Source organism: Oenanthe melanoleuca, chromosome 4, assembly GCF_029582105.1.
Source record: "Oenanthe melanoleuca isolate GR-GAL-2019-014 chromosome 4, OMel1.0, whole genome shotgun sequence".
NCBI lineage: Eukaryota > Metazoa > Chordata > Aves > Passeriformes > Muscicapidae > Oenanthe > Oenanthe melanoleuca.
In genome coordinates, this window is record NC_079337.1 from 69424431 (window position 1) to 69439525 (window position 15095).

The 15095-nt window shown below is 51.0% G+C and overlaps 1 protein-coding gene across 1 annotated transcript in view; it reads right to left on the reverse strand.

Moving 5' to 3' along the window:
• Positions 1–10276: 10276 nt before the first annotated feature.
• The window catches only part of ATRN (attractin), a 140874-nt gene continuing 136055 nt past the window's right edge, over positions 10277–15095 (reverse strand). The window contains exon 29 of the mRNA XM_056489025.1: positions 10277–13986. Coding sequence (XP_056345000.1) covers positions 13862–13986 — 125 coding nt within the window. The 3' untranslated portion in view covers positions 10277–13861. The remainder of the gene's footprint in view (positions 13987–15095) is intronic.

Sequence of the window (15095 nt, forward strand, 5' to 3'; positions counted from 1 at the left end):
CTGCAGACAGCTCTGAGGGCCCCTCACTCCAAACCCAGCCCAATCCAGTGTGTCCCAGCCTGGAGGGGTGGCAGGTGGAAAACAGCTCTGCTGAGATGGAGAGACGTCAGTGCCATCAGGGAGGGAGGCACGAGCCCCACACAAGCCCTGGGGCTCTTTGTGGGGGTGAAACAGGCAAAGGTTTGGGGGAAATTTGGGGCAGGTTTGGCTCAAAGCTGGTGCCAGCACAGGAAGAGGGAGGCACTGCAAGATACAGCAGGGATGGGAGTAATTGCACCTGCAATTAGGGGCGTGGAGCCACTGATGCCAGGATGTCACCATGGGACCCACGGAGTGGAAATAGCTGGGAAAGGCTGATGCTGCACCCTGTGCTGGGCACAGCAGGAAGGGGGAGGGAGGGGAAGCAGGGTGGTGGCTCATGCCAGCCAGGAAGACCTCTGTTCATGCCATGAACATCTGTGAGCTACTTTTGGCAAATTAAAAAAAACAAATCGCAGGAAAATTTATTAGAGGCAAATGGAATGTTTCCTTGCCAATTCTGGGTAGCCCTAAAAAAATTTAGAAAATAAATGTACATAAAATTTCTATAAAAACAATGAGTGAAATTCAAGTCAGTTCTTAAAGTGAGTTCGAGGTTGAACACATAAATGCTACAATTTCTTCCCAGAAGTCATGTTTGCCTCTTTGTGTGCATGGAGCAGCTGAGGATGCAGAGGGGCAATTAAACCTGAGGGTTAGGAATGGTCTGAGACTCTCCCCAAAGCCTTGTCCCTCTGGGAGCACCCAGGCTGGGGTTTGGCTCAAAGGACAATTTCTGTGCAGGTTCAGCTGAACCTGAGCCCTGCTGTGAAAACCTTGCAGCTCTGAGGGAGCTCTGGGCCAGCAGCTGCTCAACCAAGGTCAGCACCCAAAAAGCTGCTGGGGCCAGTCCAGGGCCACACAGTGCTGGGGGACAGGAGCTGTGGGAACAGGAGCTGTTGGGGAACAGGAGCTGTTTGGAACAGGAGCTGTTGGGGAACAGGAGCTGTTGGGAACAGGAGCTGCTGGGAACAGGAGCTGCTGGGAACAGGAGCTGCTGGGAACAGGAGCTGTTGGGGGAACAGGAGCTGTTGGGGAACAGGAGCTGTTGGGAACAGGAGCTGATGGGGGAACAGGAGCTGTTGGGGAACAGGAGCTGATGGGGAACAGGAGCTGTTGGGAACAGGAGCTGTTGGGGAACAGGAGCTGTTGGGAACAGGAGCTGTTGGGAACAGGAGCTGTTGGGGGAACAGGAGCTGTTGGGGGAACAGGAACTGTTGGGGAACAGGAGCTGTTGGGAACAGGAGCTGATGGGGGAACAGGAGCTGTTGGGAACAGGAGCTGATGGGGGAACAGGAGCTGTTGGGAACAGGAGCTGTTGGGAACAGGAGCTGTTGGGGAACAGGAGCTGTTGGGGAACAGGAGCTGTTGGGAACAGGAGCTGTTGGGGGAACAGGAGCTGTTGGGGAACAGGAGCTGATGGGAACAGGAGCTGCTGGGAACAGGAGCTGCTGGGAACAGGAGCTGTTGGGGAACAGGAGCTGTTGGGGGAACAGGAGCTGTTGGGGAACAGGAGCTGATGGAACAGGAGCTGTTGGGGAACAGGAGCTGATGGGGGAACAGGAGCTGATGGGAACAGGAGCTGCTGGGAACAGGAGCTGTTGGGGAACAGGAGCTGTTTGGAACAGGAGCTGTTGGGGAACAGGAGCTGTGGGGAACAGGAGCTGTGGGGAACAGGAGCTGCTGGGAACAGGAGCTGTTGGGGAACAGGAGCTGTTGGGGAACAGGAGCTGTTGGGGAACAGGAGCTGATGGAACAGGAGCTGTGGGGAACAGGAGCTGTTGGGGGAACAGGAGCTGTTGGGGAACAGGAGCTGATGGAACAGGAGCTGTGGGGAACAGGAGCTGTTGGGGAACAGGAGCTGATGGGAACAGGAGCTGCTGGGAACAGGAGCTGTTGGGGGAACAGGAGCTGTTTGGAACAGGAGCTGTTGGGGAACAGGAGCTGTGGGGAACAGGAGCTGTGGGGAACAGGAGCTGCTGGGAACAGGAGCTGTTGGGGAACAGGAGCTGTTGGGGGAACAGGAGCTGTTGGGGAACAGGAGCTGATGGAACAGGAGCTGTGGGGAACAGGAGCTGTTGGGGAACAGGAGCTGTTGGGAACAGGAGCTGTTGGGGAACAGGAGCTGTTGGGGAACAGGAGCTGTGGGGAACAGGAGCTGTTGGGGAACAGGAGCTGTTTGGAACAGGAGCTGCTGGGAACAGGAGCTGTTGGGGAACAGGAGCTGTTGGGGAACAGGAGCTGTGGGGAACAGGAGCTGATGGAACAGGAGCTGCTGCGAACAGGAGCTGCTGGGAACAGGAGCTGTTGGGGAACAGGAGCTGATGGGGAACAGGAGCTCATGGGGAACAGGAGCTGATGGGGTGTCAGGAGCTGTGGGGGTCAGTCCAGGCCATGCAGTTTTGGGTGATAGGAGCTGCTGGGCTTCAGGGCCTGAAGGAGATCCCAGGAGTCCCTGGGACCCCAGGCTCTGCACAGGGACAGCAGAGGGGCTCAGGCCAGGGCTGAGCTTCAGCTGCCCTGCTCTGGGTGTAACCCCTGCTCCAAGAAAGCTTGGAAATCATCCTAAATTTAGGGTGAGGAGATTCTGGAGCAGGAGAAGCACTTACAGCTGGAAGAAGCTTTGGCTGACTCTCACTTCTGCCCTGTCTCTGGGTCTGGTTTTGGGGGTGCTGGCTGTGCCCACAGCAAAACTGAGCAGTGCTCCCTCCTTCAGCCACAGACATCAAACACTGAGCACAGAGCACAGGGAGGGATTTTTCCACACTCCCAGAGAAAAGGTTGCACAGCCTGTGTAGCCCCCAGGACGGGATGGACAGGGCTTGGAGCAGCCTGGTGCCATGGAAGGTGTCCCTGCCCCTGCAGGACCAGACCATCCTGGGCCAGGTGGTCTCTAAAGCCCCTTCCAGCCCAAACCATTCCACGTTTCCATGGCAGATGGAGCCTGTGGCAGCACGGGGGGGTCTGGGGGAGAGACCTGCAGGCAGGAGCCACAGTCCCCATTCCACTGGGGCTGCAGACACAGCACAATAAAATCATGCAGCTGATGTTCAACTGCTGCAAGGAGATGTTGAAATCAGAAACAACAATTTCCCACATGTTATCTCCAAGCAAAGGGTGCTAAAATGCTGATAGGGATGGAGACATCTTGCTTTGGTTATTAAAACACTGAATTTCTGCAGAAACAGTGGATGCTTGCCAAAGGGAAAAGCTGCAGAATTAGCTCTGACATGAAAAATGTTCAAGTCATTTTGTGGGGTTTTTTCCTAAGGGGAAGTGGAAATGATTTCTGGTGGGACCAAGGATCCCAGGGAACGTGTCAATGGAAGTGCTGCCAGTCACTCTGTTGGAGGCACATTGTGGCTGCAGCCTGGAAAGCAGAGCTGATAAAACAGCTGCAGGTGGGGTGGATGGAGACCCCAGATATGTCTGTGCTCTAATTCCCCACCCAGACAGCACTTCTCCATCTGCCATCACCACCCAGCCCTACCCACTGAAGCTCTGCTTCCAAATTGCATTCAGGGGTCAGCAGGAGGAGCAGGAGAGACCCAGTCCCATCCTCCCATGGCATTGCTGGTCACCATGGAGGGGGAGGTCAGGAACAGCCCTCCCTGCAGGCTGTGGGCTCATGGAGCTGCACCTGCACTTCTTGGCAGCAGCAGGGAATGAAAGAGGAGAAAGACACTGTCCTTGGTAGAGCCAGAGGGGCCCAGTCGGTGTTTTTTGGCTAAATTCCCTGCAGATGTGGTTTCTGAGTGATGCACGTGGCCTGAGGGCCCAGGAACACAGAGAAGAGAGGGGAGGAAGGGCCTGGTCCTGCAGCTGATCATGGAATCATGGAATGGTTTCAGCTGCAAGGGGCTGTAAAAATCATCTTTTTCCACCCCCTGCCCTGGCAGGGACACTTCCACTGTCCCAGGTTGCTCCAAGCCCTGTCCAGCCTGGCCTGGGACACTGCCAGGGATCCAGGGGCAGCCACAGCTCTGTGCCAGGACCTTACACCCTTACAGGGAGCAATTTCTTCCCAATATCCCGTCCATCCCTGCCCTCTGGCAGTGGGAAGCCATTTCCCCTTGTCCCAACCCTACATGCCAATGTAAAACATCCAATTTCAATGCAGTTTGAGCCCTGAGATCTTGCTCTTTTTTTGTGGGGAAGATTTATCTCTTCTCAGACATCTCTAGTGCAGATCCCAAATCCCAGGCTTGTCACTGGGTCTCTGGAGTTCCCAGGGAGAAGAGGTGCCTCTAGGAGCTCTCATGCCTTACCTCAGGGCTTCCATGGGTGCTGATGGTGTCCCAAAATCCCTGCCAAGGGTGCTGGGGCTCTGGCACAGCCTGGGGAGGGGCTGCTGTTCCAGCCATGCTGCAGTGGGAGCTCAGCCCACCTGCAGTGGTGCTGACACCTGGGCCCAGCAGCCTCATTACCAGGCAGAAAACTCATCAGCAGGTGCCATCACCTCATTAAAGAATCTCCCCCACCTTGTGCCTTTGGCAAGATCTCAGTGCTTCCACTCTGTCCCTGCAGTCCCTGACTTGCTGCTTGATTAGCTCAGAAACCAAAAACCCCAGGGAGAAACTCAAGAATCTGCTAATTCTTATTCCCAAGTGGCAATGCATTGGCTGTGGAAGGAAATGTTGGTGTTTCTGCAGATGATTTTCCACCAGCCAGTGATGTGGAACTACCCAAGAGCTGCCCCAAACCCCACCTTTTCCTGGGTGGAAGAAACAGCACCCAGCCTCCCGTCCAGGAATTCTGGGGCAGTTAAACTGGTTTTTAAAAAGACTTAAAGTCCCTTTTTCCTGTAGGTGTTTGATATTTTAGGTTTGTGGAAAGAAAAGCTGGACCTCAAATTTCTCTCTGGCTCCTTACCCAAAACATTCATTAATGACAGCTGATGACAAAGATCATCCTCCTGGATGTGCACACAGCCTTGAAAACCTCCATGCTCTCTTCCCTTCCTTCCCCTCAAACCTCTTTTCTTTGCTACAACAAAAGAAAAATCAGAGCAGGGATGAAAAATGGCTCCAGCCCTCTGTGGTTTGTCCTGCTGTCCAAAATAAACCTAAAGCAGCTTTAAAGCCACCACCCCCTGCCCATTTCATTTCGAGTCTGGACACCCCACGCTGTGCTGTCAGCCTGGGGTCCCTGCTCTGCAGCAATTGCTGGGAATTGCATCCCAGGTTAATGCCTGGGAATGAAGCAGCACAACAATCTTGGGAGGCAACGGTGGCTGAAACCTTCATGGCTCATAAATGCCAGGTTCAAGTCTGCTTCATCCCAGCAGTGCTTAATTTCAGAGTTGGAGTGACATAAAAATAAATGGAGAGCAGCGGGTTGGTCCCGCGGGACGGGCCGTGGGGTCGTGGAGCAAGTGACAGCTCCAGACAAGCCCTGCCTGAGGCTCAGGATTTTGGCAGCAGCTCTGCTTAGGTGACCTGCACCTCAGTCCCTCTGGCTCACAAGTTCTTAAGGCTGGCTGATTAGGGGTATTATAAAATGTGTTATTTATTGAACAGACAGGAGATAACAGACAAACGGCCTTGAACAGCCACTGCACAGTGAAAAACAGCAGAAATACTGGGAGGTTACATAAAACTGCATGACATTAAGGTCCCTAAATTAAAGCTACCAAAGACACAGCAGAGAACAGGAGTCAGTGGAATTTCCCACCAAACTGCCATTAGAGTACTCAGCCCTCGGCAGAGTAACCACAGAATTGGTGTCCCAGCTTTGGGGAAAAGCCCCACACATTTCTAGGGAATGTGAGAAAACTTTGGCTTTGTGAAAGTTTTGTGTAGCTTTTATAGTTTGTGGAGTGTCTGTCAGTCAAAAATTCCAGCTCATCTTTCCACAGTCTTGCTTCCACAGCAAGATGTTTATTGTCAGCTAGAAGTGCCACTTCCCCAGTGCCTGAATAACCACGACACAGGCAGTTTTCAGTGAGTTATTTCACCAAATTGCAATCTTTCGAGAAGGTGAGAAGCCTTGCCCCAGCTAACAAACAGCAGGTGAGTTCTGTGGTGGGAGCTGTGCTGCTGCACAGGGGGTGGGACAGGAGTGGCCACCTCTGCTGTATCTCTCCAGCTCTCCTGGAACACCAGGGCAGCTTTTCCTCTTTGCATTTAAACAAAGACATTTACTGGACAGAATTATTAGTGAGAGTAAGAAAGGGAAGGGGCTGAGATTTTTTAGTTCCGTTGGGGTCACATCATGAGGGGCAGCTCTGATCTCTGGGACAGGGACAGGACCAGGGAAGGGCTGGAGCTGTGTCTGGGGGGGCTTAGGTTGGATTTTGGGAAAGGTTCTTCCCCCAGAGGCTGCTGGCACTGCCCAGGCTCCCCAGGAATGGGCACAGCCCCACAGAGCTCCAGGAGCATCTGGACAGGGTGCACAGGGGGGATTTTGGGGGGTCTGGCAGGGACTGGGGTGGGACTGGGTGATCCCTGTGGGTCCCTTCCAGCTCAGAATATTCTGTGAGTCTCTTAAACCCTGAATGCAGAAGCTCTGAGCTTTGGGACTGGGGGAACTCTGAATTATCCAGGTTGGAAAAGACTGCCATGGAGCCAAGGCAGTCAAGGATCAGCTGGGACAGCTGGGACATGGCACCAGCCCTGAGGGGTGGGAGCAAATAAATTCCTCCTCCAGCCCTCACAACAAACAGCCTGCATGGAGAAGAGGCCCCTTTGTCTATATAATCACAGAATTATTTAGCTTGGCAAAGACCCTTAACATACTGAGAACTCTGATATCTCCTTGGGATTCTCCTCCCTTCTCCCACCCTTCAGAGACAGCCAAGGAGATCAGGGACCAAGAGCTGCCCTGAGACACCTGGGGAAGTGAACCTGAGGGTAGAAACTCTGTCTCTACCTTTAAAACCTACAGATTTACCTCTTTGAATTACATTACATTACCCCCATCCTTTGGCAGAGGACTGTCCCTCCTTCCCCCTCCCAAATTCAGACCTGCCAGGAGCCCATTGATACCCACCCTCACCTCAGCCAGGAGCCTTCAAAACCACCTTGAATTAGTTTTCCCCCATTTTAAGAAAATAAATAAGAGGAAAATTTTAACCAGATCATCTACTTTTTATTTCAGAGGAAAGATTTGCATTATTTACTTTTATTTATGTACATGTACTTCACATTTGTATTTAAAATGCACAGACCTCCCAAGAATTTTCTCGTTCCGGCTTTAAATTAGCTGTTATTTTACAATACAAAATATTATACCAAAAAACTGCAGTCCTAAATGTGTGTATGTATAACACCCACAACCCCAGCAACAAAATAGTTTACAATACTTGCTCCTATTTACATATGAATGCAAGAAATGCTAAATTATACATATTAACAAACTAAGCTCAAGTCTGAACACAGATAAGAATCATAAATAATTACAGAACAAAGAGGAAAAAAAAATCCAGAATACAATTAATTCAAGGATCTTAGTTTAAAGAACATTTATTGTGCACAAATTTCAGAGTAATACAAAACTCTTTTTTTTTCCTTTTTTTTTTTTTTTTTAGATGGACTGACATATGATACCCTCTGTGACGATTGTTATTTTTTTCTTTGTTTCTACTGATGAGGTTTGTGGAATCAATACTAAATGGAGAGGAAATGTCTAAAGAATTCTTGTACCTGGAAGACGCACACAAATTGTGTGTGGTAGTGTCAGAACAAAGAAACAGACTGAACAAAACCTGCCCAGAAAAATCAGCACATACACATCTTGTAGCAGTCCTGGCATGGAAACTCAGCTCCTTTCAGCAGCTACCAACAGAAAAAGCAAGAATTTTACTAAAATTGCAAAGAACACATCCAAAAATGAGGAGCACACCCCGGCCATCCCTTCCCTGCCTCCTGCAGCCCCAACACTCGGGGAGCACCTTCCCCCTGGAGCCCCCCAGATCCCTCTGCCCTGCCCCTGACCCTGCCCCTGTCCCTGCCCCTGTTCCTGCCCCTGCCCTCTCCCTGCTCCTGCTCCTGCTCCTGCTCCTGTTCCTGCCCCTGTCCCTGTCTCTGCCCCTGCCCCTGCCCCTGCCACGGTCCCTGTCCCTGCTCCTGTTCCTGCCCCTGTTCCTGTTCCTGCCCCTGTCCCTGTCCCTGCCCCTGCCCCTGCCCCTGCCCCGGTCCCTGTCCCTGCTCCTGCACCTGCCCTGTCCCTGCTCCTGCTCCTGCTCCTGCTGCTGTCCTTGTCCCTGCTCCTGCTCCTGCCCCTGCTCCTTCACCTGCCCGGGTGCTCCCGGAAGGAGCAGCAGCAGGAGCTGCCCTGGGCACACAGACTCTGCAGGGGCTGCCCTGGGCACACAGACTCTGCAGGAGCTGATCTGGGCACACAGACTCTGCAGGGGCTGCCCTGGGAATGCAGAATCTGCAGGGGCTGATCTGGGCACACAGACTCTGCAGGGGCTGCCCTGGGCACACAGACTCTGCAGGAGCTGATGTGGGCACACAGACTCTTCAGGGGCTGATCTGGGCACACATAATCTGCTGGAGCTGATCTGGGCACACAGACTCTGCAGGAGCTGATGTGGGCACACAGACTCTTCAGGGGCTGATCTGGGCACACATAATCTGCTGGAGCTGATCTGGGCACACAGACTCTGCAGCTGATTTGGGCACACAGAATCTGCTGGAGCTGCCCTGGGCACACAGAATCTGCTGGAGCTGCCCTGGGCACACAGACTCTGCTGGGGCTGATCTGGGCACACAGACTCTGCAGGGGCTGATCAGGGCACACAGACTCTGCTGGGGCTGATCTGGGCACACAGAGTCTGCTGGAGCTGCCCTGGGCACAAGACTCTGCAGGGGCTGATCTGGGCACACAGACTCTGCTGGGGCTGATCTGGGCACACAGACTCTGCAGGAGCTGATCTGGGCACACAGAATCTGCTGGGGCTGATCTGGGAATGCAGAATCTGCAGGAGCTGATCTGGGCACACAGACTCTGCAGCTGATCTGGGCACACAGAATCTGCTGGAGCTGCCCTGGGCACACAGACTCTGCTGGGGCTGATCTGGGAATGCAGAATCTGCAGGAGCTGATCTGGGCACACAGACTCTGCAGCTGATCTGGGCACACAGAATCTGCTGGAGCTGCCCTGGGCACACAGACTCTGCTGGGGCTGATCTGGGCACACAGAGTCTGCTGGGGCTGATCTTGGCACACAGAGTCTGCTGGAGCTGATCTGGGCACACAGACTCTGCAGGGGCTGATCTGGGCACACAGAATCTGCTGGAGCTGCCCTGGGCACACAGAATCTGCAGGAGCTGATCTGGGCACACAGACTCTGCAGGGGCTGATCTGGGCACACATAATCTGCTGGAGCTGCCCTGGGCACACAGAATCTGCAGGGGCTGCCCTGGGAATGCAGAATCTGCAGGGGCTGATCTGGGCACACAGAGTCTGCTGGGGCTGATCTGGGCACACAGACTCTGCTGGAGCTGCCCTGGGCACAGACTCTGCTGGAGCTGATCTGGGCACACAGAGTCCGCAGGGGCTGATCTGGGCACACAGAATCTGCAGGGGCTGATCTGGGCACACAGAGTCTGCTTGGGCTGATCTGGGAATGCAGAATCTGCTGGAGCTGCCCTGGGCACACAGAGTCTGCTGGGGCTGATCTAGGCACACAGACTCTGCTGGAGCTGATCTGGGCACACACAGTCTGCTGGAGATGCCCTGGGAATGCAGAATCTGCTGGAGCTGATCTGGGCACACAGACTCTGCTGGAGCTGATCTGGGCACACACAGTCTGCTGGAGATGCCCTGGGCACACAGACTCTGCAGGAGCTGATCTGGGCACACAGACTCTGCTGGCTGCTTTCTCCAGTGCAGCAATTCCCTGTTCCCAGGGCAGGGTTTCAGGCTCTGAGCTGCTGCTGGTGCCTGTCCCTAACTGAGGCTCTCATGGGAAGGGGAACACGAGGAGCAGCCCAACCCTGAAGTCCTGTCATGGAAAAGGATAAAGCTGCACTTCAGCCCAAAGCCTCCCTTCAGCTGATCCAGGGCCAAGGAACCGAGCTGCCATTGCCAGCCACCCCTCAAACCCTGCAGAGAAATGTCAGAAAGTGCTTCTGAGCAATGCCCAGGACAGGAACTGCCCTAGGGACAGGGGTCTGCCAGCACAGGCTCGTGTCAGTGGCACCACACACTGAATCCTGGGACATTTTAACCATGTCAATCACAGGCACTACCCCATCACAAATAGCTTTATTTTGGTAATTTCAGTACAATGTGTTTTAAGCCCAGGGAAAGTGATCATAACAACTGAAAAGTTGTGTCTCATAAATCTTCTTCTATCCAAAATATTGAGCCAGAGCGTGGCAAGTTCATGCTACAACAACCCAGAGAAGATTCTGGGCTAAAACCCATGGAAAATGGTGAATTAAACAACAACAACAAAAAAAGTGTGTTATTTGGAGATCCACTGGCACCACTGTTTTCTAGAATAAAAGGGCCCCAAGAATTCTGAAATTTTATTACTGATTTTTTAAATGCTCCTCTCAGAGAATGAAAATCTTCTGAGGGTTGAGATGTCGAATGCTAAATTTCAGCCAGTTATAAACACCTGAAAATAGTGATTTTGAATGGAAACCCTGCACAATTTTAGTAACAAAGGCCTTAAACTACTGATTTGATCCTCCACATAGTGACCACTTTAAGGATGTTTATTACTTGTCTCCAAATGTTGCTTTTCCCCCTTCCAAATGGAAAAGCCATTATTTTACTTGGCTTCTACATTTAAGTGAAATGCATTTGAACACACAAAAGTCAAGTTATGCCTCCCTGCTTTGCAAGACATCCTGATGTAATCTGATGTTTAAAGCTCTGGAAAGTTATCCAATACTGATCAGATGAAGGAGTTATTAAGACAAAACTCATACATCATTTAAAATGCATCAAAAATACATTCAATTTTTTTCTGGTTTATATACACTTTAAATCTCTCCATGTTCTGCACATTACCGTAGAGTTTATGTACAAGTGCAAAATCTGAGTGTCATTTGTCATTTATTTACATATCCTCCCATGAAATAAGGGTGCTCTTTCTCCCCACCTCACTTCCAAATGACATAAACCCAAAAATCTGTCACTTTTGATACTGGCCTGGTGATAAACTGCCAGCAATTCCTCTTTCCCCTATCCTTTCCTGCTCTTTTCCCTGTTTACCTCTAAGCTGGGATGCAACTGCAGCAGAGCTGTGTATGAGAGTTCTCTTCTCCCTCATCAGGATGCAGATCAGATGCAGGGTAGAGCTCCATCCCAGAGGAGCCTGTTCCTTTGATTTGTGTAACTCTTGTTGCTCTATTTACATTTTTTGGTTCTGATAAACCTTGACTCTGATCATCTTTGCTCATTTTTCCAGAATCTGGCAGCTCACTTTGGCCACGCTCCTGAGCACACTGCAGGCTCTGCAGAGGACAGCCCAGCTCTCCAAGAGTGAGAAAACCTCCCCAACTCTGTAGGGATGTCTTTTCATCCAGGTAAAAATCTATCACCCCTCCAGGCCCACAGCTCTGAAAGCTCCTGGTGATCAGGAAAACCAACTTCAAGCACCTGCTCAAGTGCTGTCCTGAAGAGGTAACACAGGAAGCACAGGGCTTCACCAACGGGGCTGCCACAAACAGCAAGAAGAAATCTGCAAAGGTCAGGATGTGCATCATGGCTTAAAACATGCAGGAACAGGGGAGGGATTTTAGTCCAGTCTTATTTCTCCAGTTCAGATTAACCCTATTACTGAGCAAGTTAGAAAACACTATCAGGAGATGAATCTGTCTGAGGTAATCCATGCATCAGGTAAAACTTAAATTGCCTAAATCCCCTCATTCTAAGACAGAGCTCAGCCCCTTCCCCCTCATAATTTCTTCTTCACATAGAGCACTGAAACTTCTAGTTTAGAAACAGAAGCATTTATATATATTTCTATATATAATGCATTTTTTTCCCAATATTTTTTGGCAGTTCCAATATTTTTTGCAGTCTCACTGCACTCGTTAAATGCCACATTAAATCAGAATTATCATCCAGCACAGCCCTTAAACCATCAGGCTGTTCCCATCACTGCTGCCTGGACACACACAGAAATTCACCTCTTTATTGTGATGTGCCAGGCTCCAAAGAGCTTCTTCAAAACACATGGTTAGAAAAAACCAGCCCAGAAATGAGTGGCTGACGTGGCTGATGACCAGAACACGCACAAGCAAAGAGCAGGAATTTGGGTTTCAGTTTGGAAAGGTGCTGCCTGGCAGATCCAAGAGCACCTCCCTGCGCTGTGTTACTTCTCCATTTATTAAACATCAGATGTCCTCAGCAGGGCCCACCAGCTGAGAGACCTGCATGAATCCACAGTCACTGCCTGAAGCCACAGCCCCACCCCTCGTTTGCCATCTTCCCTCCAGCCCCCCACACACAGGGGGTGGCTGAGTCCAGCCCTGACCTCCAGACACAGCCCCAGCCTGTCACAGCCCCTCAGATGGTCTGATGCACCCTCCAAATGCCAAACCTTCTCTCTGCCATTTCCAAGCCTCATCCTGTCACCAACCAGCCCCTTCTGCAACATCTAACAGAGCTCAAACCCAACAGGAAACACCAGGATCTGATTGTGTAGAACTCAAACCTATGGCAAAACAAAGCTGTTCTGATTGATTTTTATTTCAACTTCTTTTTTTACTTCATCCTCAAGTGATCTGGCACCCGGAGTGTTGCTTTCTACACCCTGTAAGAAGATGGAGCAAACCATAACCACTGAGGAGCAATGCCTCCAAGCTCAGCTCTCACCCAGAAGGATGGCAGGTAGGGAGGGGCAGGAGAGAGGCCAAAATCAGAAAAATCAGAAAAAGTGATGTGTCTGACCTGGAACACAGAGTGCTTCTATGAAAATGCTGGTGAAACCAGGAGTTCTCTTATGAGATACTGAAACTCTACGTGCCTTCCAGATATCTCCATCTGAGTAGTTGGTTGGTCAGGAAAATGAGATTTTCCTCTGCCTGCACAGGCCAGAGGACACCAGTGCCTTGGGTGACTCCAGATGTGAGTCTAATACCCTCAATGAATTCCATTCTGTTAAAGCAGCGTGGGCAGCAGTCTCCTCACTCCCTAGACCTGGTCACGTCTAGGCACTTGTGTGTGGTGTACTCCAAGCAGGTTAAGACTATGTAAACACTAAGTCTTTCCAAAGCAACATCCAACTTTCCAGTTATTTCACAAGGTCTGAGCATCTAAACCATCCCAGCATTCCTGGACCATGATGACTACAAAAGGCTGTGCCTGGAAGAGAGTTCCACTGAAATAAGGAGGCAACAATTAAATATTAAATGAAAACAAAGGATGAAGATGCTTTGAAGATTAATAGTAGTGTTTATGTGTTGAGAGCTGACACCTGTCAACACTGGATCTTTTTCTTTTTGTACAGTTTGATAAATACATGAACTACAAAGCACTTTCCATGTAGAAACCTGAGTGTCATTCCTATTGGACTACAGTTGTATTTACACTGACCAGGAACGGCGGCACCTGCAACCAAATGATCTTGCTTTGAACTTGAAGGAAACAAAGGAGCAACCTGAAGCCATGTGTCAGTAAAACTTAAGTGGAGCAGTTGTCAAATAAAGCCAACTAGCACGCAGATGGGAGAAAAAACTGGGTTCGAGGAAGTTGTGGTTTTTTCCGGGTGCTTTAGTCTCTTGGGACACAACTGGGAAATCTTTCTCCTCCTCCTCCTCCTTGGTATAACTTTTCCATTTTGTTTAAAAGCCTAGAGAGTTTCTGATGTCCATGCATCAAATACAGGTTCCTGGCTGTGCAGGGGGCTGCTGCTTCCGATTCCGAATGGCGCCCGACTTCTCTTTGTAGGCAACTGGCATCTGCTGTGAAATGTCCACCAGTGCACTGGCCACTGCGAGACCTGGGCACCAGAACAGAGAGTCAGGCAGCACAAAGCCACAGCAACACAGCCTGCAGAAACTGCTGGCATCATCTGTAGAATTTTTTACAGAAACTAGAGCAGCGTTTTGGCTTAATAATTAAACTGCAGCCCATATTCTGAAAGGAGCTGAAATACTGCATGTTTAATTAGAAGCAACAGCAGGAGAAAAGGATGCAATAAGGGTGACTATTACTGGATGCAAAATTCTAAATGTTGAAGCCTGAACCCTTAATATTGAAGGTGTCTTTCTCTGCATCAGTAGATGGACAATAAAGCTGAAAGCCAATGTGCATGGAGGTTTCACTGCACTCCCCATGGATACCTCACCTCTGCAACCTCCTGCTGGCAGATCAGGGGTCATGGAAGGTCTGGGCTGAAAGGCACCTAAAGCCCATCCAGTGCCACCCCTGCCATGGCAGGGACACCTTCCACTGTGCCAGGGTGCTCCAAGCCCTGTCCAGCCTGGCCTGGGACACTGCCAGGGATGGGGCAGCCACAGCTGCTCTGGGCACAGAGCCAGGGCCTCCCTGCTCTATCCACAGACAAACCACACCTGGGACTTAGTTCAACCCAGCTCAGCACCAAACCATCCAACTCAAACCCTGCTAATGCTCTTTCCAGAGCCTTTGCTTCAGCAGGCTCCCTGGGCACTGGGGAACCCCAGTTAAACCACACTGCCCAGGAGATGATGTCCCACTGCCCTGACATCAGGTTTAGGTGTGAAGGGGTTGAGAATAAGGAAACCTTGAGCTGGATGGGGAAAACCTCTGTCCAGAGCTCCTAAGAGGAGGGCAGAAGTGTTCTGAAAGGATTTGAACTTGAAAGGCTTCAGACTGACAGTGGGCAGGGCTAGATGGGAGATTCTTCCCTGTCAGGCTGGGGAGGTGCCAGGGCTGCCCATCACTGGAAGTGTTCAAGGCCAGGTTGGACAGGGCTTGCAGCAAGCTGGGCTAGTGGAAGGTATCCTTGTCCATGGCAGGGGGTGGAACTGGATGGGCTTTAAGGTCCCTCAAACTCAAATCCTTCCATGATTCTGTGACTTGATGCTCCCCTGCAAATGGAGCTGGGAATGAAGTCAGATGTGCCAA